Source organism: Oryzias melastigma, linkage group LG20 (genome assembly GCF_002922805.2).
Source record: "Oryzias melastigma strain HK-1 linkage group LG20, ASM292280v2, whole genome shotgun sequence".
In the NCBI taxonomy this organism is placed as follows: domain Eukaryota; kingdom Metazoa; phylum Chordata; class Actinopteri; order Beloniformes; family Adrianichthyidae; genus Oryzias; species Oryzias melastigma.
In genome coordinates, this window is record NC_050531.1 from 9,595,502 (window position 1) to 9,616,286 (window position 20,785).

At 37.8% G+C, this 20,785-nt stretch overlaps 1 protein-coding gene and 1 long non-coding RNA gene across 7 annotated transcripts in view; one reads left to right on the plus strand and one right to left on the minus strand.

Annotated features, from left to right (window-relative positions):
* Positions 1 to 594: 594 nt before the first annotated feature.
* flt1 (fms related receptor tyrosine kinase 1) overlaps positions 595 to 20,785 on the minus strand; it is a 31,817-nt gene continuing 11,626 nt past the window's right edge. Inside the window, exons 7-30 of one of the 6 annotated variants that reach the window (XM_036217392.1) lie at positions 20,423 to 20,594; positions 20,221 to 20,338; positions 19,968 to 20,137; positions 19,742 to 19,889; positions 13,257 to 13,380; positions 12,870 to 12,978; positions 10,815 to 11,111; positions 8,373 to 8,519; positions 8,171 to 8,299; positions 7,354 to 7,460; positions 6,836 to 6,971; positions 6,383 to 6,487; positions 6,196 to 6,309; positions 6,029 to 6,117; positions 5,608 to 5,698; positions 5,450 to 5,541; positions 5,248 to 5,370; positions 3,752 to 3,863; positions 3,559 to 3,658; positions 2,684 to 2,780; positions 1,968 to 2,065; positions 1,757 to 1,826; positions 1,570 to 1,658; positions 595 to 1,463 (exon numbers count right to left, since the gene is read on the minus strand). In XM_036217392.1, coding sequence (XP_036073285.1) covers positions 1,274 to 1,463; positions 1,570 to 1,658; positions 1,757 to 1,826; positions 1,968 to 2,065; positions 2,684 to 2,780; positions 3,559 to 3,658; positions 3,752 to 3,863; positions 5,248 to 5,370; positions 5,450 to 5,541; positions 5,608 to 5,698; positions 6,029 to 6,117; positions 6,196 to 6,309; positions 6,383 to 6,487; positions 6,836 to 6,971; positions 7,354 to 7,460; positions 8,171 to 8,299; positions 8,373 to 8,519; positions 10,815 to 11,111; positions 12,870 to 12,978; positions 13,257 to 13,380; positions 19,742 to 19,889; positions 19,968 to 20,137; positions 20,221 to 20,338; positions 20,423 to 20,594 — 3,027 coding nt within the window. In that variant the 3' untranslated portion in view covers positions 595 to 1,273. Of the gene's footprint in view, positions 1,464 to 1,569; positions 1,659 to 1,756; positions 1,827 to 1,967; positions 2,069 to 2,635; positions 2,781 to 3,558; positions 3,659 to 3,751; positions 3,864 to 5,247; positions 5,371 to 5,449; positions 5,542 to 5,607; positions 5,699 to 6,028; positions 6,118 to 6,195; positions 6,310 to 6,382; positions 6,488 to 6,835; positions 6,972 to 7,353; positions 7,461 to 8,170; positions 8,300 to 8,372; positions 8,520 to 10,814; positions 11,112 to 12,869; positions 12,979 to 13,256; positions 13,381 to 13,571; positions 13,673 to 15,723; positions 17,065 to 19,741; positions 19,890 to 19,967; positions 20,138 to 20,220; positions 20,339 to 20,422; positions 20,595 to 20,785 lie in introns of those variants that run through there. The other 5 variants (XM_024280301.2, XM_036217391.1, XM_024280297.2 and 2 more) reach the window with 5 other exon arrangements.
* LOC118600245 lies at positions 10,921 to 13,805 on the plus strand. Its single transcript, XR_004949856.1, has 2 exons — positions 10,921 to 11,022; positions 13,275 to 13,805. It is a non-coding gene; the product is annotated as an uncharacterized LOC118600245 (long non-coding RNA).

Sequence of the window (20,785 nt, forward strand, 5' to 3'; positions counted from 1 at the left end):
GGGTTTATGCATGCATAATTCTTAATTTGTGCATAATTCTTTCAATTTGTGCGTGCATAGTTCTTGATTTGTAACTCATACAAAACATTTTGTGCGCAAGTACAAAAATTACAAAACTATAGAAAAATATAAAATGCAATTTGCACATGCACTAAAAATTACAATAGCTTGGAAACTGACTACACACAAATCTTTTAAAAATTACACACACACAAAACCACATTTATGCACAAATCTTGATGTGAGATTCTTTTCACGTCTTCATGATTTGTCTGTAAATGATGCATTTTGAATGATGGGTCATCAGAATTCTTAGTTTGTGAATAATATTTGATGGAAATTTGACATTTTCCCACTTTGTGATACAAATATGTCAGATAATTAATATAAAATGTCCAAATAGGCATTTTTTTAAACACTTAACACTTTTCTGTTGTTTTTTGGGAAGGATGCTGCTAACCGTCAGGTCTAAGCTTCGAGACACCAAGGGTGTTGGATGAACAATGAAACAGAAATGAACCACAAAAAAAGACCCGCATAACCACACGATGTCAAAAGAAGATTGAAAACAGGATGTGTCGTTTTCTCTGTGAATGAGGTTATAGATATTTACTTTCAAATTCTGTTCAGCAAGTACAAGCACTGACCAAATGTTTTGAAAGCAAATAAGTCGGATTTTATAATCGTCTGCTTTTAAACTTTTGCCCCTAAACTAAATTAGTAATGAAATGTAATCCCCTTTTAGAACTAATATACCAAAATAGAAGAATCTGATGTGGAATTCTACAGTCAAATCCTGTCCGCCGTTCAAGTTCGTCAGCTTCCTGAGAGTTTTAAACTTTTTAAAAAGAAGAAAACATAATATGCATTCAATTTACAGTTTTTAAGCTTTATAAAATAAAATGCAGACAGTTTGATCATCCTGAGTCACTCTAAAGACATTTTATAGATTTGAAGAATATAGGCACTAACCAAATAAATGTAATTTACATGAATTACGGACAAATATACCATTATATATCAGTGGATATAGTTTTTTTCCAGCATAAATTAGCTGTGGAAGAGGAACAGTAATTTCCTACAGCAGCGTTCCTCTCCTCAAAGCTTTGGGTATGAGGTACCAGACAGTACAAGAAGCTCTAATGCTAAAAACGTGCAGCTTATGTTTGAGGGTAAGTAGTGTCACGTACAGCTATGTTTTAGATGGAAAGGTGAAAAACAACAAAAAAAGCAGATGCAAAGAGGTAGAGAGCACTAAGAAAGAAAAAAGTTATCAGGGAGTTACAGAGGGTTCCAAGCTGGAGGGGTAGATGAAGGCGGAGTTGTAGTCAGGAGGCGGGGAGCAGCCTTCATCTGACTCCCAGCCACAAGGGAGGATGGAAGGATCGTCGTCATGGCGACCAGGGATGTTCCCACACATGAAAGGCACCTGATGGTCTCGACACTTAGCGAAGGTAAAGAACCTGGACACAAAATTCAACAGAAACTATTTTATGCACCTGGAAATGCTAAAATTTGAATTCATTTTACTTAAAATGTTTCTTTTTTTTGCATTATTTGAAGCCAAACCTGCTGACTTTCTTGTTCTTGGTGTTACTCTTCACCACATTCTTCAGCTCTTCGGACGACAGGACCATCCCACTGTCGCTCTGCTCATCCTACAGTCGAGAATGTTCACATGTGGATGAAATCATATTTATTTATAGTGGGTTTTATTCAAACGTGTGTGCAAGTGGAAGTAAAGTCATCGTCTTACATCAGAGCTTTCTTGTTCCCCACAATGCAATTCCTCAAAAGTCTGAAGTGTGGCCATACCCCTCATGTAGCTGATGAGAAAGATTCCAAATTTAAGACAGGGTGTTGTGATCTTTCTACATGCTAACTTCTTCTTCCTTTTTTTTTTAATTTAGAGCACCAAAAAAGGTCAATATCTGACGTGTTTGATGCTATCACTGAAGTTTTCCCACCTTAGGTTGGTTACTGCAAGAGGGTTTTCTGTAAAGGCCTCTGAGGGACGGACGGCTTCATTCATGAAGAATCTCAGAGGAATGTAGTCCTTTCCATTCTGCTGGGGTAAAACACAAACATTGCACTAATGTTTTTATGGAGACATCTTCTCACTTTTCCTGCATAAAATAACTCTAATGCTACGTTCACAACGGGCTCTGCAGTGCACATTCAAGCGGCCACTTCCATTGAAAAGTATATGCAGTCACAAACACAACTATGGAAGTTTTTTCATCCACAACCCAAATTATTATGCAATTTTCAATCGACAATTCAATATTACAATAAAAAAAATGAAATATTGAATTAAAAAAATCAATTGTATTTTAAATTTTCATGGGTTTATAATGTCAAAATCCAAACGACAATGCATTGCAACACATATTTGTCTGTTTTTGGGCTCCATGTACAAAACGTGCAGTCGTTGAACACCAATCAAGGACTCAGATTTGATAGTAACGTATACTTTTTCATTCATGGAGGTGCCATCTTTTTGAAAAGCGAACATGAAGGAAAAATTAATAATTGTGAAAGAAAAAACCTGGAGCAAGATTCACTTCAACATTTCACACCAACTTTCCCAATATGTGCTGGTACTGGGTAGTGAACATCGAAGTGCATCACATACCCGGTGTGTGTGTAGCATGAGGGTTTGAACCTCTCTGACCTGCTGCACCTTGGCTTGTAGCAGGTCCCCGAGTGTCTCCACCAGGTTGGTGAACGTTGGTCGATCTGAAGGATCGCCCTCCCAACATGCCAGCATTATACTGTAACTGTGCAGACAAACACACAACAGGCTGCTCTTTAACTCATCACAGTGCACAACTTTATAGTTACCTTTGAATTTAAAAAACAGTAAAAGTAAGGATTTTTGTTTTAAAGCATTGATATTTTATAGAGACCCCTGACAGGATGAACATTTAAAAATGAATTCAAACTTCTTAAGAACAAACGATAAAATAATAGATTGAAAACTTTCCTTTTCTTTCTAAAGATGTATCAAAACCCCCCTGAAATTATTAGTTTAGGATCTGCTCAGATTTAACTTTAGTTTTATTTTTTGTTTAGGGTTGTATATTGGCATTCACTTTGCTTTTGTTCCCTCTGTATGTAAACACTTATTATTTAAACATTACCATGTCTTGTAATGTTCATTAGTTCATTGTTCAATTAGAAATAAACACGTAAAAAAACAAGATTTAGTTAAATGAAATTTGCCACTTTTGCCACTAGGTGTCACCCTTCATCCCAAACATTCCCTCTTTATAGGTTTATTTAAATACTGTTTATGAAAATTTTCCTGGAGGATTTTTTTTGCAAACATTTTTTTTCACAAAAGACTGGGTTTAGTTTTCAAAAGATCCATAATTTAAAAATACTTAATATAGATTTAATATAGATATGGATTTAAGCTCCTACCCTAAGAATCTGTAATTATTATTTCTTGTTTGGTGCCTTGATGTATTTATGGATTATATCACCAAATTTGATACAACTATAATAAAAAAAACAGCTTTATGGATATAATTGATAAAAAAGACAGCAGCCCACATCTCAGGTGTGCTGTAATCTGGGGCTCTCATCCTCGTCCCCCTCTTAAGTCGGAGGCAGAAGTCCTCATCTATGTGATGACCAGGGTAAGGAGATGCTCCTGATGGACAAATAGATACACATCATTGTACAATCATAACCAAATGGATCCTCCAGTTAAAAAAAGACAATCACTAAAGCAATAACTCCTCACCCAAAGAGAAGATCTCCCACAGCAGAATACCATAAGACCACACGTCGCTCTGTGTGGTAAAAATCTTGTCAAAAATGGACTCCGGAGACATCCACTTCAGAGGGAGACGAGCCTGTCAGATATTTAAAATAAAGGTTTTTATCAAAGAGGATAAAACATACAATCTGGATTCTTTCCAAAATGAATTTTCTATTAGTAGCACAACATGCATGATTGATAAGCATAAAAAGAACATGTTTTCTCTTTTTTGAGGCAACAATCATTCCAGAACAGAAAGAAAAACTGAAAAATGAGAAACAATTGAAAATCTTTTATTTTTTCTTGATTCCCTTTTTTTTTTACTATACATCTCCTTAGAAGGGTTTTTATACACATTTTATACAATTTTCTCTTGCAACATGCAATGAAAATTTAATTATGACATTTGTAATTATGACAAATTTTTTTTGCTACTGATTCATACTTTTTCCAATTACCGTCTTTTCCGGAATATAAATCGCAAGAGCAAAACATATCTAATCAACAAGAAGAAAACCTTATATAAGTCGCTCTGGAGTGTAAGTTGCACTTTTGGGAGAAAAATCAGATGTTTCAGAGCAAATTCGCCAAGCCCAGTGTAGCTAAAACATAAATAAATAAATAAATGCAATAATAACAATCTTTCAATCTGTATAAGAAAATTATCAAAGTTTAAGCGGAAAACAATCTGATTCTCTTCCGTGTTTGTTTTGGACGACCCTTCTTCTGTCGCTGTCAGTAGCAAATACTTATACTCGGATGCAGCACCCTCTAGAGGTTGTTAGCGGAGAAAACCGCTAAAGGACAACCGATGTTTACTGAGAAAATAACAAATATATGAGTCTATTTATGTAAAAAAAAAACACACAAATAAGTCTCTCCTGAGTATAAGTCACACCGTTGGCTAAACTATGTAAAAAACTGTGACTTATACTCTGGAAAACACGGTAATCAACATGGAACTTGTTTAAATTTTTTTTTACATCTTCTAAAAGATATATATATATATATATATATATATATATATATATATATGTGTATATATTATAACATGACATAAAATTTATAATTCCAAGTAAAACATGATGCTGTCGTCTCCATGCAGATCTTATCAGTGAAGTTAAAAAAACACTGTAGTTTTGCAGGAGCTTCAGGGCCACCTTTGACTTATTGTTACCTCTTTGATTGACGTCCTGTTTGTCTAGTCTGTGAGTGTTGTGAGCTTTTTTTCTGCAGGATGTGGATGTATTTCCATTTCAGTTTCTAACAATGGATTTGGTTGGATAGTAATAGTTAACGTTTTTAATCAAATCAATCCTACTGTTTAAAAAAAAACACACACACTGTCTGCATCCTGTCTGGAGACTATTTTTGACATCTGGTTGTGCAGAGGAAACATAAAAGATGTGAATGGTTATATTTCCATGCTTTTAAATCTTAATGGAAAAGGTGCAATAGTATGCAGATCATGTGCTTACGTCTCCCTTGCGGACGTAGTCGGGGTCTTTGTAAATGTCTCTGGCCAGGCCAAAATCACAGATCTTCACCACTTTGTTTTCAGACAGCAACACGTTCCTCGCTGCCAGATCTCTGTGAATGCACTGATGACGGGACACAGAAAGCACAGATAATGAAGCTCATGGGTACATGTGTGTGTTGGAGTTCAGCACGTCGTCAGACCTTGCGAGAGGCCAGAAACTCCATCCCACGAGCCACCTGGAAGCTGAAAGAAATGAGGTCCTCCAGAAGGAGAGGGGAGGCTGACTTTGGTTCTGGAAGAGGGACAAACGTGATGGTAGAAAGCTCATGTAAACAGTTTGGAAAAACTTCTGTCTTACCACAACTGTTGTCTTTTGAGTCTGACTCAGACAATGCTTTGGTGGACACGTTGTCGCCACACCCTGACTCATCATCCGCTCTTCCATGCAGCTGACATGGTGAAAAGAAGCGTTATTTATTGCCAGAAAAGGAAAATTGTTGTTTTGCGTGTAAGGCCACAGGTTCTACAAGAAACACTCGCTGGCGTGGAAAGTTACAAAACACTTCAGTTGTGTGTGAAAACGTGAAAAAAAATAAGGAAGTAAATGTTCTGCATGAGAACTGATAACATTTCAAGTGTTAAACTAATTGAAGAAGTTACTTTTTTTTGGCAAAAAAGTATACTTTAGTTTAGCAACATTCTAGATTGTGTGCACATTTGTGAATAGGAGGTTTTGTATGCATCACTAGAATCCTTTTTGCACACTACACAGAGTTTACCTGGTTGTGTATGTACACATCTCTTTTTTTCCTGAGGAAAGCTGACAGGTTTCCAAAGCGACAGTACTCAACAATGACCATCAGCGGTCCTGTTTTGGAAAAAAAAGCACCCAAGTAAATACAACTCAAGCATTTTTGAATTGACGTAAACAACCATTTCTGCAGACCTCCTGGCTTTGTGCAGGCCCCCAAGAGGTTGACAACATTCAGGTGATTTCCAATGTGGTTCAGGATCTTCAGTTCCGTCATCAGAGCCTTCTGTTCACTGGCTGTGGCTCCCTCTGGTGGACAAAGATGGCAAAGCTAGTCATCACAGACTTGATTGTTTCTGGTAAAATCACTGTTTGTTGCAACCTTTGAGCATCTTGACGGCAACCGTCTTGCAGCTGGAGGCACTGTCAATACCGAAAGCGGACGCCTGCATCACTTTACCAAAAGCTCCACGCCCAAGAGATTTTCCTAAGAGAGCGAGCAGAGATTTTTGGGAGGTGTGTCAATTAATTAATTTTCACGTCCATTCCAGACATGAGATCCTGATAGCAAAAGATTTCATGCCTCATCAGCTTTCCATCTAAACAAATCCCACCCTGGTGATACTGGGACCTGATTAGTTCCAGTAAACACAGCAGAAACACCCCATACAGAGGCTGATTAGCTCCACCACAGACAACACAAGCATGCAGGCTCATTAATGAAGTGAGTCCCTCCCAATAATTTATCAGATAAGACCTATGAGAAAATTCTTGTGTCATTTATACCATTCTAAATACTCCTTCCCTTGGATTCCAGACTTTTATAAAATAATACCTAATTTAAGGTGCTCCCGAGGGAACTCCCATTGATGAGGGTCGTACTGCAGTCGATCACACTGCTCCTCAGATGGCCCCTCTCCTGTGTCGAACACGATGGACAGGTATCCTGGTTTGGTGTTTGAGCTGTTGGACTTGAATTAAAAGCAGAATTGGAAAATAGTCTAGTAAAATGCAAAAAAACTTTATAGTTTATAGGATATTTGAAAAAAACTTTAAAGAGATGATAAAAATAATGATAAAAAGAAAAGCCTGTTAAATAACCCTTCAGTTTACTTTGAAACTGTTTCAAATTCAGCAAATTTCAATTATTTAGCAATGCACATAATTAGAAGTTTTAGGAAAAACATGTTTAAAAACACAAAATAAAGAAAATATTGCAAAAAGAAAAACTGCTTGCTAACACATTAGGCTAACTTGGAAAAAACAATCACCAAAACAACATTTTTTTCCAAAAATTTGTTGGTGTTTCACTTCCTCTTCTTGAAATAGAAATGTTTTCTTGTTGCTTCTCACCTGTCTCATTTTGCGAATGAGGAGCGTGAGCAGAAGCCAGAAGAGAGTGGCCACCACGCAGGTACAAACGAGTGTGGGAATTTCCAGAAATGAAGTTTCTGACACACCTGTGAGCGCAAAAGACAGACATTTATGCTAAAAGTGAAGCGCTATGTCATCCTATCACTGGTTTCTTTCAGTCTGAATAGATGCTTTGGTGCAAAAATGAACTTTCTGAGTCAGACATTTCCTGTTTTCTTTCTGCAGAAAAGCATGTTTCATTCCTCTTAACTATCCACACAGTTCATATTTCATCTTTTATTAATAGGAGGGTGAAAAAAGGCTCACTACAGCCTCACTGAGATGCAGGCTGGGCCCTTCCGGAGGAAATAAAAACGGGAGACGGCTTCCTTCCTGGCTGATCGGAACACGACAACAAACACACACACACACATATACAGCCGCCCCTCTTTCCAAACCTGGAGTGGGAAGCGAATCCGCCACTACTGCTTCCTCAGAGCTCCACCTCCTCTGCTGCCCCCGGATGTGTGAGTGTGTGTTTGTGTGTGAATGAGGAAAACTGAACAAAAGGCTGAGTGCGTTTATGTTAAGGTCTACTTTGATCAGTGTTTACTCAGAAACTGATGTGCATCATCTTCCATTAATAGAACTGACACAACCACACCTCCGTATGTAAATACAGCCTGAAAACAATGTGATATACTGTGATATGTGTGTACACCTGTTTAAAGAGCTGGGAACAATGAGCATTTATACATACATAAGAGTTAGACAACAGCCCTTCAAAGGCAGACATGTTTGCACATACTGTACTTACTGCTGACCCATATATGGGCTGAAGTCTCCACAGATCCCCTCTCATTGATGGCCTGACACGTATACAGGCCCTGGTCCTCCGCCGTGATTCTGTCAATATGGAGGCTCCCATCTCTTTCAATGACAATCCCTAAAAATGGAGGAAAGTGCTGAGTAGACTTCTCACATCTTAAGAAGACGAACTCGATTATTTTATTTTTTACCTGATCCCGGCTGCAGAAGCTGCTCATCTTTGTACCAAGTGATGGTTGGAGGTGGGACGCCGTGAGACAGACAGCCGAGGGTCACTGATGCGCTTACGTTGACGGTGCAGTCGGTCAGATTACCCAGAAGCACGGGGGCTTTCAGAGCTGAAGAGAAACGCACAAACATAACAGGGACATGAGTGTGAGCATGATAGATCAGAAAATACAAATATGCTTCATTAAAATGCAATTAGATAGAACATTGTTTGAGAGGTTCCTTCATATTTTTGTAAATTTCATTTTTGTGATGCATAAAGAAATAACAGAATGGTATTTATAACTACTGTAATTTTTTTTAACAAATTAAAAATGTTTTCATCAGTTATTATTAACTAAACACCATGAATACATGTGTTTTTGTGTTTTAAAAAGTACTAAATTTTATATATACTTGAGTACATAAACACTCAAATAAATTGTCAATAAAAAAATAGATATTAACCAGAGAGACAAAAGTTTGATAAAACCCCTAAAATTGGTGCTTAATGTTGAAAACTATTTGTTAATCATGATTTATAGTTTTTTGTAATTTATGTTTAAGGGAAATATAATTTTTTAAGGTATTTGAAAATTTTATTCATATTTTCCCACAGTAATCAACAATTATGAGGATTTAGAAAAAATATATATAGAGAGATTTTAAGTTTGTTAAATATTTTAATTGAACAAGTTCTCAAATAATTTTGCAGTACACAAATCAAACATTTACATCTCAAAGAAAACTTCTTGACTTTAAATCTAAATTTAAAAAATTTGAAGTTCTTTAAAAAGGCTAATTGCATATCTATATTTTTCTCTAAAACTTCCAAATATAACATTTTCTATTTGATTTATATTCAGAGTTGATATAAAAATAAAAATCCCAACTTTAAATATTTTTCTGAGGTTTTTACTCTTAAAAAACACAAATTTTCAAAATAAAAGCATAACTGTTTTCGGATGCAACAGAAATCTATTAATGCCAAAAATGCACAACGATAAAAAAAATTATTAATAAAACTTAACTAATACAGAGAGGATGTGATATGTAATAACTCACATATTAATTTGTGCTATCATTAAAAACTAAATGAAACCTTTATTTTTCCAGCCATCTTTATTTGTTCCACTGATTTCTTTTATTCTTGTTGACATTTTGGACAGCTGAGGGAGCCAATGGTCTGTTTTCCTGCTTCTAACTGACCTCCGTTTGCCTCAAACATTTCAGTGTTCTGTGAAAGAAGGAAAACTGCATTTTTCATTTGGGTATTTTTAGCTCTTTTTTTTGGCATAAAACAATGATGACGAAAAGTGTTAACGAGACTGCTTGAATGCTTTGTTTTACTTTATATCTTAAAGTAAATTTCACATGGTGGAAGACTGGAAAATTATTTTAAAACTTCTAGTTGACACATTTTTACTGTAAGGTTATTTTAGGTGTAAAAGAGAAATGAAACAATATCATTTTCTCTCATATGATTGTGGTCGGAAGCTGGTGACACATCCTCAGAAGGGAGTTTGTGAGTCAAGTTTGGGCAAAAATGTCTTATTTTCATTCTGCAGAACAATTACTTTTCAGCAACTATTCATTCCATCATGAGTAAAGCTAAAAACTCTTGCTAAATCTATTTTAGTCCAAGAGTTTCGGTTTTTATCTTTTATTTTTCCATCCACCCTGACCACTTGCTGGTCACCCCGTTTCTAGTCAGTCCCTTGTGGGAGTCCAAAGAGAGGAAATTGACGTGTTGAGTCCTGATTGTATAGACAAGCGGTAAAAGACGCGAAGAAAAGTTACTTAACCACAGCGACTGATTGTTGTTTCCCCTATCTTCCTCCAGGACAACAATTGATGATTGTCCGCGGGGGCCGAGCCTGACAGTGTCTGATTGGCTGATTGTTCCTCCAGCCCTGAGCAGGGGCCTGTAAAAGTGGCATTGTGGGAAATGCCATTGTGTGCTCTTCCTCCAGACAAGAGCTCATTCCCACGTGAAAGAGGTGCTGAACTGGAGCACAAGAGCAAAGCTACAGTAGGGTGGGGCCCCAGGAAGCTGAGAAGTGGGGGGGAGCATTTCCCAAGCAGCAAGATCTCTGCGAGAGCGTGCATGTTTGTTTGCATGTGTTTGCAATGAAACTAGATGGCAACATGACAGGATTTTTAACTTTGTGCATCAATGGTGCACAACGACAGAAAATTTTACTGAAGTAATACTTAAAAAAAGTGATGGAGTTTCACCATTTACTAATTTAAAATAAAGTTCTAAAAAAGTAGTTTTGACTGAATTTATTACTTTAGTTTTTTAACCTGCACTATATTAACGTTGAAAAATTCTTGCATGGACACAAACATCTGCTCTTTTGATCCATCAAGAAACTTTTTGCATTAATCAGCTCCAGAAAACTAAGAAAGAGTAGAATACTTACTTGTGACGACCACCTGCGTGTCCAGGTGAGTCACCTTCCCGGTGAAAAGGTGGCGGGTGGAGCATCTGTAGATTCCAGAGTCTCGAGCTGTCAGGTTGCTTAGCAACAGCACCAGGGAGCTGGAGAAATTCCCCGTAGTGTGCTGGTGAATAATCGGAGCAGGGAAGCGGGATTCCTTCACCGGTTGCCATGACAACGCAGCGTAAAGGTATTTGTTGGCCAAACAGGTGAGGTGGAGGTCTCCGCCCTCTCTGGCCTCCTCCTCTTGCTGCTTTACGCAAAAACCTCCCGGGACATCTGGAGAAAAAAAAAACTGGAGATGGATGAGGAGGAAAGATGGAGTTCTCCCGTTTGAGATGCCGTCTCAGTTTGTCTGCACACAAGTCATGAGTGCAGCCTGAAGCCAGGAGAGCCGATTTCAGAGATCCTCCATTTTCTTAACCCTTGATGACAATCTTGAATGGCTATTGTGGGCAAAAGCAGTTAGTGGAATACAGTGAAAAGCCTTTATATTTACTTTAGCCATTTGAAACTTCCCGTGGAAACGGCTCGAGAGTTTCCTGATGGTAGATAGTGTTTATCTTTCCCGAACACCCCAAGGCCTCCCAAAATAAAGTGGACCTGCCAGTCCAAGGAAGTGCGCTGCGTAGGGAAGTGGGACGATAAGAGCCCCAGGTTCCTGTTTCGATGTTGCTCAGACACCATCAGCTCAATGGAGCCTGAAACTCCAACACACACGCACTATTTTACACATAAAAATGTTTCACCTGAAACACTAGGGTGACCCATATCTAAGTGATAGTGAGACTGAAACTGTGTCATTGTTGTGACTCGCAACTCAGATTTGTTTCCTTATATATATGTGTGTGTTTTGTTTTTTGGTTCCTGATTAGAACAAATGTTTTGCTGGTGAAAAATGTTAGTTTCAGTTTTATTTCTCTGCAAAAATTGTCTTATCAAGAATGAGGATTTTAAGAAGAAAGTCTTGTCACAAAGACATCTTAAACTACAAAAAGTTACTTGATAAGACGAAAAGCAATCAAGACAATTTTTCCTGAAACAATACTTTCTTAGTATTCTTTTTTTTGCATTTATTTTTGTATGCAAAAGCCACCCCTTTTTTTTTGCAAAGAGTAGATTTACTCTCCAGAAAAAGATTTTCCTTGCATTTGCAGTTTATAAATGTGCACAAAGTTCCCCACAATTTCCTTCTGCCCATTTCCGTTGTTTGCTAATTATAATTTCTTGCACAAGTTTTGAAAGTCCCACTCCGATCATCTTTTTATTGATTGTAAAAGTGTTGTTTAATTATGATCATTCAGCTTTTAGCCAAAATACAAAAACCTGTCATTTTCTAGGACATAGTTTCTGCAGAGCGGCCGGAGTTAATTAGAAATTTGTCTCTGACTAGTAAGCCTGCCCCACTTCCCATCATCATTTGTTTACATGCTATGTTAAAGCCGTAACCTAACTTTACTGGAGCAACAAAAATGGCGAGCAGTATTGGAGCTATCCAGCCGTACAGTTGTGAGCCAGATTCCAGCGCAGACAAGGAAAACAAAGACGTTCATGGATCTATTTATTTACAACTGGATGCATTCAAATGAAGAGGAGCAGGAAACTTGTGGTACACCAACTTTAGCATCTACATCACTGCTACAAAATGTTTGCATTTTTCCTGATTCACCATGATTTGAATAAAGAAATAATCGGAAATACAATTTTGAGCTTATTTTTCTTGATATACTGTATGTCCTCCATCATGAGAAATGTTAAAAACCCAATTTTCATCGGAGTGGGTCTTTACAGATTTTAATAAAGTCCATTCAAGTGGCAGATTGTTAGAATTTCATGGGAAACTTGGGAGATTTTTTAAAAGGTCACGCTTGCGTAACACCAGCTTTGACTCAGTTGTACATATGAAAGATTATTGTCATTTTAGGAGAAGTAAAAGGAGTTGGAAAAACTTTGGGACTTTGGGGAATAAGAGAGAAATGTGTAGACAGAATGTGTTAGTCACTTGTGCAGTTGGTGATTCCTCTTGTCTGTCATCACCTGTTACGTAGAAGTGGATGTCTAGGTGGTCGGAGCCGACAGCGTTGGAGGCGACGCAGCGATACACCCCAGACACAAAGGCTTTTGCAACAGTCAGGACCCCCACAGTCTGTGTGGAGCACAAACATCCACATCAGCAAACGTGGAAAAACACGTTTGAAAGGCTCATTACCTCTGCCACCAGTGACAAGAATCATGTTTTCCATGCCGGGCAAACAATGGAGGTTGTGGAGCCAGACCTCCTGCCCACTTCCAACTAATTAGCCAGGTCAAAACTTGACAATAGCATACAGTAAGCATTTATACATGCATGCTGGAGAAGTTCTGTGAAACAGATTCAAATGCATTCAAAACATTTTGTGGAAAAAAAAAAAAAAAAATCTCTACCTTTTTCTTCCCCTGCAGCACTTCCTGTCTATGAGCAACACTCAGGATGTGATTGTGTGCAGATGAGGCAGGGAGGCTCTCTGACACCGGGCTCCACAGAGAGGAGGAGGACGGACACACACACCTTCAGGAGGAGCACAAGGAGGAGAGACATTCAGCTGTGTTGACACAAGATATTATATGATACTTCCAGGTGTGTGTGTGTGTGTTTTTCTCAGCTGCGCTCAGCAGGAGGAAGATCAGAACACCGGGAAATGCCTTGATCGTCGCTGCTTGATTTGAACCATTTATATCAACAGCGTAACGTCCTCTTTCGCTGTCCTGACCATGACGGAGCGTCAGGGTGCGAGTCAATGCTGTATTGTTGAAGGATGCGGAGGTGGTGTTGTCATCCTGTCAGTTAGCTTCCTGGCATTCTTGAGGAGTCATCCCACAAAATCATAGATTACATACCGGCTGAAGTGTGGGAATTATCAGTTTGGAAATAAAAAAAAGTGATTTTGCTAATTAAAAAGTCTTTTTTTTCGGTTCAAAAGTAAAAAAAAAAAATCACTGCAAAAAGTTTTTGTGAAAGGTGATTATTTTTTCTAAATAAAAGAAATAAGATAAATATTATAACTAAACGTATGTTATTTAATGTTTTACTGCCATTTATAATAAGTCAAATAATTGATGAAATATTGCAAACTGCTTTTACTTTTTAAAAAATTCTATAATTGAATGTAATGTGATTAACAAAAGGTTTATAGGCTAAAAAATAAATGGATGATGATTATTCTTCCTGCCTTTGCATTAATTGTAGTTTTTCTAAAATAAAAAAATAATATTTTAGTTTTGTCGCCTTAATTTCTTTGTTACTGTTTTCTTTTGTTAAAATTGTTTCGTAATATTACAACTTAATTGAATACGTAAAATAGATATAATATAGGTAATTAACTACAAAAGAAATGACCTGAATTTGTAAAAATGTTGTTGAGTTCCAGCACAATTTTTATAAATCAGTTTGTTTAAAGATTCAAAGTCTTTAGCAACTGTGATTACTATTTAAAAAATACATAAATTAAGTTAAAATATTTACTATCATAATTAGAGTATCAGTTTTGACCAGCGACAAACATAAGAATAAATAAAAGTGTTACAGGCTACATGAGATACGTTAAAATGAGTGTTGTTCTTATTTTATGTGTTTTTCTTTTATTTTTGGAAAGTTCAGTTTAATGCATTTAGTTAATATTTTACATTTTTTTTGTAATTTGTGCTTAAAGAGGCAAAATTATTTCTTTTTTTCCCGAGTTTTCAAATTTGATAGACTTTGCGATGCAGTAGAAGGCAATAAAGTACTTTAAAAGACAAATGTTACTGAGTTATTGTACAAAAAGAAATTGAACGTTGATGAATCGAAAGCGCTCAAAGCTAAATTTATCTTTGGGAAGTGACTAAATTACTATTAATATCGACACTAACAGCCCAGAGACACTTCATCACCTCTTCTGGATCTTCTCACATTTAAGAACTCTTTGGAAACAACAGATATGTTATTGATCATCCTCATAAGGACTTCTATGGAAAATAATATATTTTTGGTTTATTTATAAAGCAGTTAAAAGAAGATTTCATAAATTATTTGACCATGCTGGCAAAATATCACATTCAAAAATGTCAATATTGTTGTTTTCTATTCTTACTGTATAAGTAACTTAAAAAAGCGTTAAAAACTGTCAAAAAGTTACAAGTTATAATTTGTTGGAGTGTTTGTAATATGGCTGTATTTAAATGCATTTAATATTATTCATTATTGTATACTGAGTGTATCCTTTTTTCTTTATTGACAAAAAAAAAAATGTCTTGAATCCCCAAATTAGCACCTGTTTAAAACTGTAATTTTACTTTTATTATTCTGGTATAGCTTAATTTACATGATAAATGTAATAATGTAGCCGACAGACATTTAATCAGTAACATTCTTTAAGACACCTCCCTGGCTGTTTGTGAACGTGCCCTGCTTCTGTTCCTGCCTGCATCCTTGTTGTCAGTCCTCTGTCTGCTCTGACCTCCTCCCTGACTTCGGCTCCTCTCCCGCTCTCTGATTGCTCTTCCTCTTGGCATCAGGATCATGTGTTACCGAAGGCCCACCCTGTGCACGACACTAACCCCACACTGGTCCATTCAAACCCACCAACGCTCACTACTATCGCCCTCACATTCATTCACCAATTAAAAAATGAGTGTGATGGATGGAGGTGGTTAGACAGAAAATAGCATGCACAGAGACGGACAACATCCAGGACTTTCATACAGCGTGTGCCTGCCAACAGGGTGAGCAGCGGCTGGAAATATGAATGTGCTGTTTCGGGTTTTGCATAACAGTGGAGGTCATCTCCTGACTTCTTTTCCTGTCCGAAATACTCTTTATAGCAGCTGTCCTGCTTTGTTTCCCCCCCAAAAATAACTAAATGGAACCGACACACAAATATGAGCAAAGTTTAATGCAAAAAAACACAAAGTAACACTTCAATATGTCTTAACAGATTCATACAAAGTTTGCAAATATTGTCATATGAAAGTTAGTTGTATAAAATTATTTAAATATTAGGTTCATATATTACTCATAAAACATCTGTATACATGGAATGGATCACATTGGCAGACACCCGTAACTTGGAATACATGCACACGAGAGAACAATTTACTCACACACCCAGGATTCATGGCACTCATTCTCTTAAAAAGGCACTTTGATGAACTTTCGATACATAAACAACAGAAATGTTAAACTGATGTCGTTTGACTCACACAGAAGACATTTGGACAGCACAGGAAGGTCTCAGACTTCCTACATGGTAGGCTTCTGCTTACTGTCAGTCTTTGCAAGAGAACTGGAGGCATCCCATAATGAAAGCTTGTCCTCTCTCTTTCCTGCACTTGAACCTTTAACCAGCGGCTAAATATTGAGACAGAAACTCACAGCTTTTGTGGATGTCGGAATATCAGATCAGGCCTGGCGCAGATTTTGCACCTGTTATAGTACCACTCTAGGACACACAAACTCTCACACTCATACACACAAAAAAACAAAACCAAAAAACAAGCAAAGCAGCTCCAGAAATGTGGCTGGTGAAAAGGTGGAATTGCACTTATTCTGGCTCATAATGTCTATGAAATGTGAAGCTGCAGCCTGTTCTGGGGAAACACTTTGCTTGGGGAAAAAAAAAACATGAAAATAAATAAATAACCAGAAAAGCAGGTGTCCTTTTGTATCCTTCGTGTTGTGGCTTATTCAACTCCGAGATTCCTGTGTCTCCTTGTCGTCACCGCTCAGCAGTGTTCAGAGTTTTGCAGGCACAGGATCCTCCTCGTATTTACTGTCACTGAGCGCTGTTTTCGAGAAAAGGCACTGAAAGCAGAGGAGGTGCTCCGGCTTTGGAGGTTGAGGAGGATGCTGGGATGGGATGGAGGGCGAGCTGGTGAGGGAAGGGGCCTGTGGAGGTATGTGGGGGGGAGGGAGTGTGTGTGTGGGGGGGCTCTTAAGAATAGATCAAGCTCTTGAGGAAGCAAACTGTGCCACGTTTGAAGACGAAGGGACAATCATGCCGCTGGGAAGCGTCTCGCGTCGGAGAGGAAGCCAAACAACGAGAGGAAAGCACTCTGATTTTTGCACAGGAAACCCAGAGCGCCTCCTGCCCAGGCCAGATAAGAGCGTCGAGGTTCCCAGGACCCAAGGCAAGAGGCCCTCCATCAGCCTGGCCCAGCCCGGCCGACTGTCCCTGGGCTTCTTCCAGCACACCGTCAGGCTCGTGGTGCAGCCGGGCTGCAAAGAACAAGCGCCTAGTGAGGATCCAGCAACACTACTGGTCTAAAGAGACACACTGAGTAGAGACAAACCAGAACAGAGCTTTACATAGAACCAGGCAGATAGGAGGCCACATGGAATCTGCAAAGAAATAAGCTCCATCTAACACAATATCTTTAATTTAAGCTGAAAAAAAAAGATAAACCATAAAATTTTGTGTCAATTTAATGCAAAGTTACAGAAATAGATTATTTTTAAATGTGCAGACTGCATATGGCTTCCTACTGTTCAAGTGAACGCATACAACTGCAGAAATTGGCACTCTAAGTGTGACTCATTCAGGAAAGTGGTGCCGTTTCATTATGCAAATGATTACGAGCAGAAAGGCGTCACGGCCTGGCGCCATCCGACAGTGCCAGGGTTACAGTTCAAGTACACAGATGATGTCTGCGTCCAGCATGGGCGGCTGCAGGTAATACTTAACCTCCCTGACTTGGTCGTACGAAACACAATAAGCGAGTGACCTCCAAGAACAGCTCAATCAGAGCTCCTGCCAAGTGTGTGCTTTAGCTCTGGCGGGCTGCGACTGTCCCCCCGCATTTCTGGGCTGGGCCATTTCTCATGAGAACTTTATATATAAAGTGTCAGATATAAGAAAAGGCATCACAGGATGCAATCACAATAATAAACAGGCCTCTCGCCTTGCGCCAGGGACAGGAAATTCATTAAATCATAGTGTTTGATTTGGAAATCAACAAATCGTGACTGGGAGCACAGAACTGGCCTCTATTCTTTTTTCTGTCCTTTAAAGTCTGTGTGTGTGGACGAACAACACACACACACATGCAGACTCACACATTCCGGTTTTTCTGCAGTTAAACATGTGGAGAAGAACACATGAGTGTTAGGTGAGCAGAATGATGGGAAAAGGATCTGCATGAGCATAAAAACACACAAACAAAGCTTCACACATGTGGGTGCACACACACGCAAACACACACACATACACATTCCAGCACATGAAAGGCCCCATAAGGCATCTGTTCTGGTTACAGAAAGGAAGCGCTGTCTGAACGCATGCTGAAACAGACAAAACATGTCTCATTTTTCAAAATCCCACAGATACGCCAACAACTGAGCTAAAGCAAACATTATTATTTGTTCTGTAATTGAGTCACCTGATGCCACCGCGCTCATTTTATACTCACATTTATGAATATAACACCATTATAATAAATAAAAGAAAAAATCTTTTTTTTTCTTTTTATGCATTAAGAAAATTTGTAGATTTTTGCAGTTAGTTTTAATATTTATTGAGCTTATGTCAAAGTTTGGTCAAATCACAAATACTTTCCATATTCTGCATTGTAAGATCAAACAAATTGAAAAATATTTCTCACCTGATGTTGGAAAAGTGAAATTCAAAAGTTTGGTACAGCACAATTTAGCATAACATTTAAAAAAGAATAAACGATTATAACCTTTACGGCTAATTTCCATCCCTATAGACAGATTGATGATGGTCCCCAAGTCAAAAGATGAGAAAATCTTCAAAAATTTGAAAAAATGCAAAAAAAAAAAAAAAAAAATCTTAATTTGAAATCTACAGAGCCCCTTAAGGGACATTGACATAAAAAACAAATTGAAGTTAAAAAAAACATTTTTTTTTTACTTAGTTGATGGTCTCTAAGTATAAAGATGAAATGTCTTCAAAAATTTGACAAAAACTAACTAAAAAAAAAATTTAAAAACAAAAATAATTTTAAAATTACAAAGCCCCTAAAGGGACATTGAAGTAAAAGAAAAGTAATAATGGAATATTTATTTTTTTCTAAAAATTAAAGTAAAAAAAAAAATCTGGTGCATACCAATTAGTAACCAGAAAAAAACAATAAATTTTTAGAAAAACAATGTTATTCTTTTTTTTACTTTGATGTCCCTCTAGAGGCTCCATATACTATAAATCCTTAACTTTTCATTATTTCTGTTTTCTGTGTTTCTTAATTTAAAGCTTTCATTTCAACTTTTGCTTGGTAAAATTTACTTCTGTGAATGACAAATAAAATGTTACTAATTTAAGCATTATTTTTATTTTGCTTAGGAGAAGATAAACTTTCTATTTGCCTTTAAAAGAAGCCTTTAACGTTACTTTTCCAGGTTATCTTTTTGCTTTATTTGGCTTCAACTCACTCTGACTGAAGGAATTAAGACACATTTTTAAGGAGGAGTTTTTTGAGGATTTATGTTTTATTTGCAGTATAATCTGGTGAGATCTAGCACTGAATCGTCTTTGTGGTTATTGATTTTCTTTCCTTTTTAACCAATAACTAAAAAGCTACTTTAGAAATTTGTCAACTACATTAGAAAAAGTTAGTTGTTGGCAGAAACAACTTTTAAAATACCAGTAGATAAATGTTTAGATTCTTTAAATCACTGCCAACATTTGGAGTTCTGTTTTTTTTTTTTTTTTTTTAATACTAGTCCTTAACCATAAATTCTATTTTACCATTAACCTAATTTGCCTTTACCTTTAGACCTTTTCAAATTTAAATCAGAGCTAACTCCTCACAGTTTGAACTTGACGTTTTCAATGGCTGCAATTATGTACACTCATCAAAGTGAGAATAAATTCTGCTTTTTCCATAATTTAATTTCAAACATAACTCTTCTGGCTCTGATCCTCTAAACTACTTACAGGCCTTTGGACGGGCAAGGATGCCAAAGCCACTGGAAGTGTGGAGGAGGAACTCCGTGGGACGTGCAGCGCAGTGTTTTCCTGCTCCCCCGCGGCACCGAGCCGGGGTCTTGCAATGACACGGCTTTCTCTGCTATCTGAGGACTCACTGTGAGACACCAGGCAAACATTCAGATGAGCAGACGTGCCAAAGCAGGACATTGGGTTGAAAATTGTCGAGTCTCACCGTTGACCATGAGGGTTAGAGTGAGATTCTGGAACAGCCCGTGCTCCTTGATTTGCACGAGGACTGTGTACTTTCCTGCATCCTCTTCTGCCACATCCTTAATGACCAGGGAAGTCCCGTTGATGCGGTATCTGGAGCAGTGTTCTGCAGCCAAGTTCCCATCCTTAAACCTGTCGGGGAGAAACAGATCTCAGAAGCTTTCCAAAGAAAAAAACAACTTTTTTAGGTTTCTGATTTGGAGCAGAAATCTTACCAGAAAACTTCAGGGGCAGGAAATGCTCGTACTTTGGGGGAAATTCTATAAGATTTTTGTCCAGCTTGCACCACCATCAGGGATCCGTTTCGGGGTTTCAGACGGATAAATGGACGGTCTAAAATAGAGGAGATGAGAATTAAGAAACTCGTCATGTATATCCAAAGGAGCAGCTGAGATGTTTCCAGCAGGAAACACTCACCATATATGGTGACTGTAACTTGCTTCTGCTTGCTTTGGTTGCCGCTGGTGACGCGACATGTGTAGAGACCTCTGTCTGAACGCTGGAGCTTGGGGATGGTCAGCGTGCTGTAGAACAACACGTGCAGTCTGTGTCTCACCAGCATTTTGGAGGTGAAGCCGGCATTGTTCCCCTGAGAGGTGACAGAGGGAGGAGCAAGAAGAGTTCAGACAAAAGGTTGATCGACAGACAGAAGTGATATATTTTTCTAATTTCACTGTAATTTGATTTGAAATAATAATAAAAAAACATTTCTTCTGTCTTGTTAGAGAAATGTTGTAGAAATGCAGCAAAAATGTAATAATATTTCTTGTGATTTTCAAA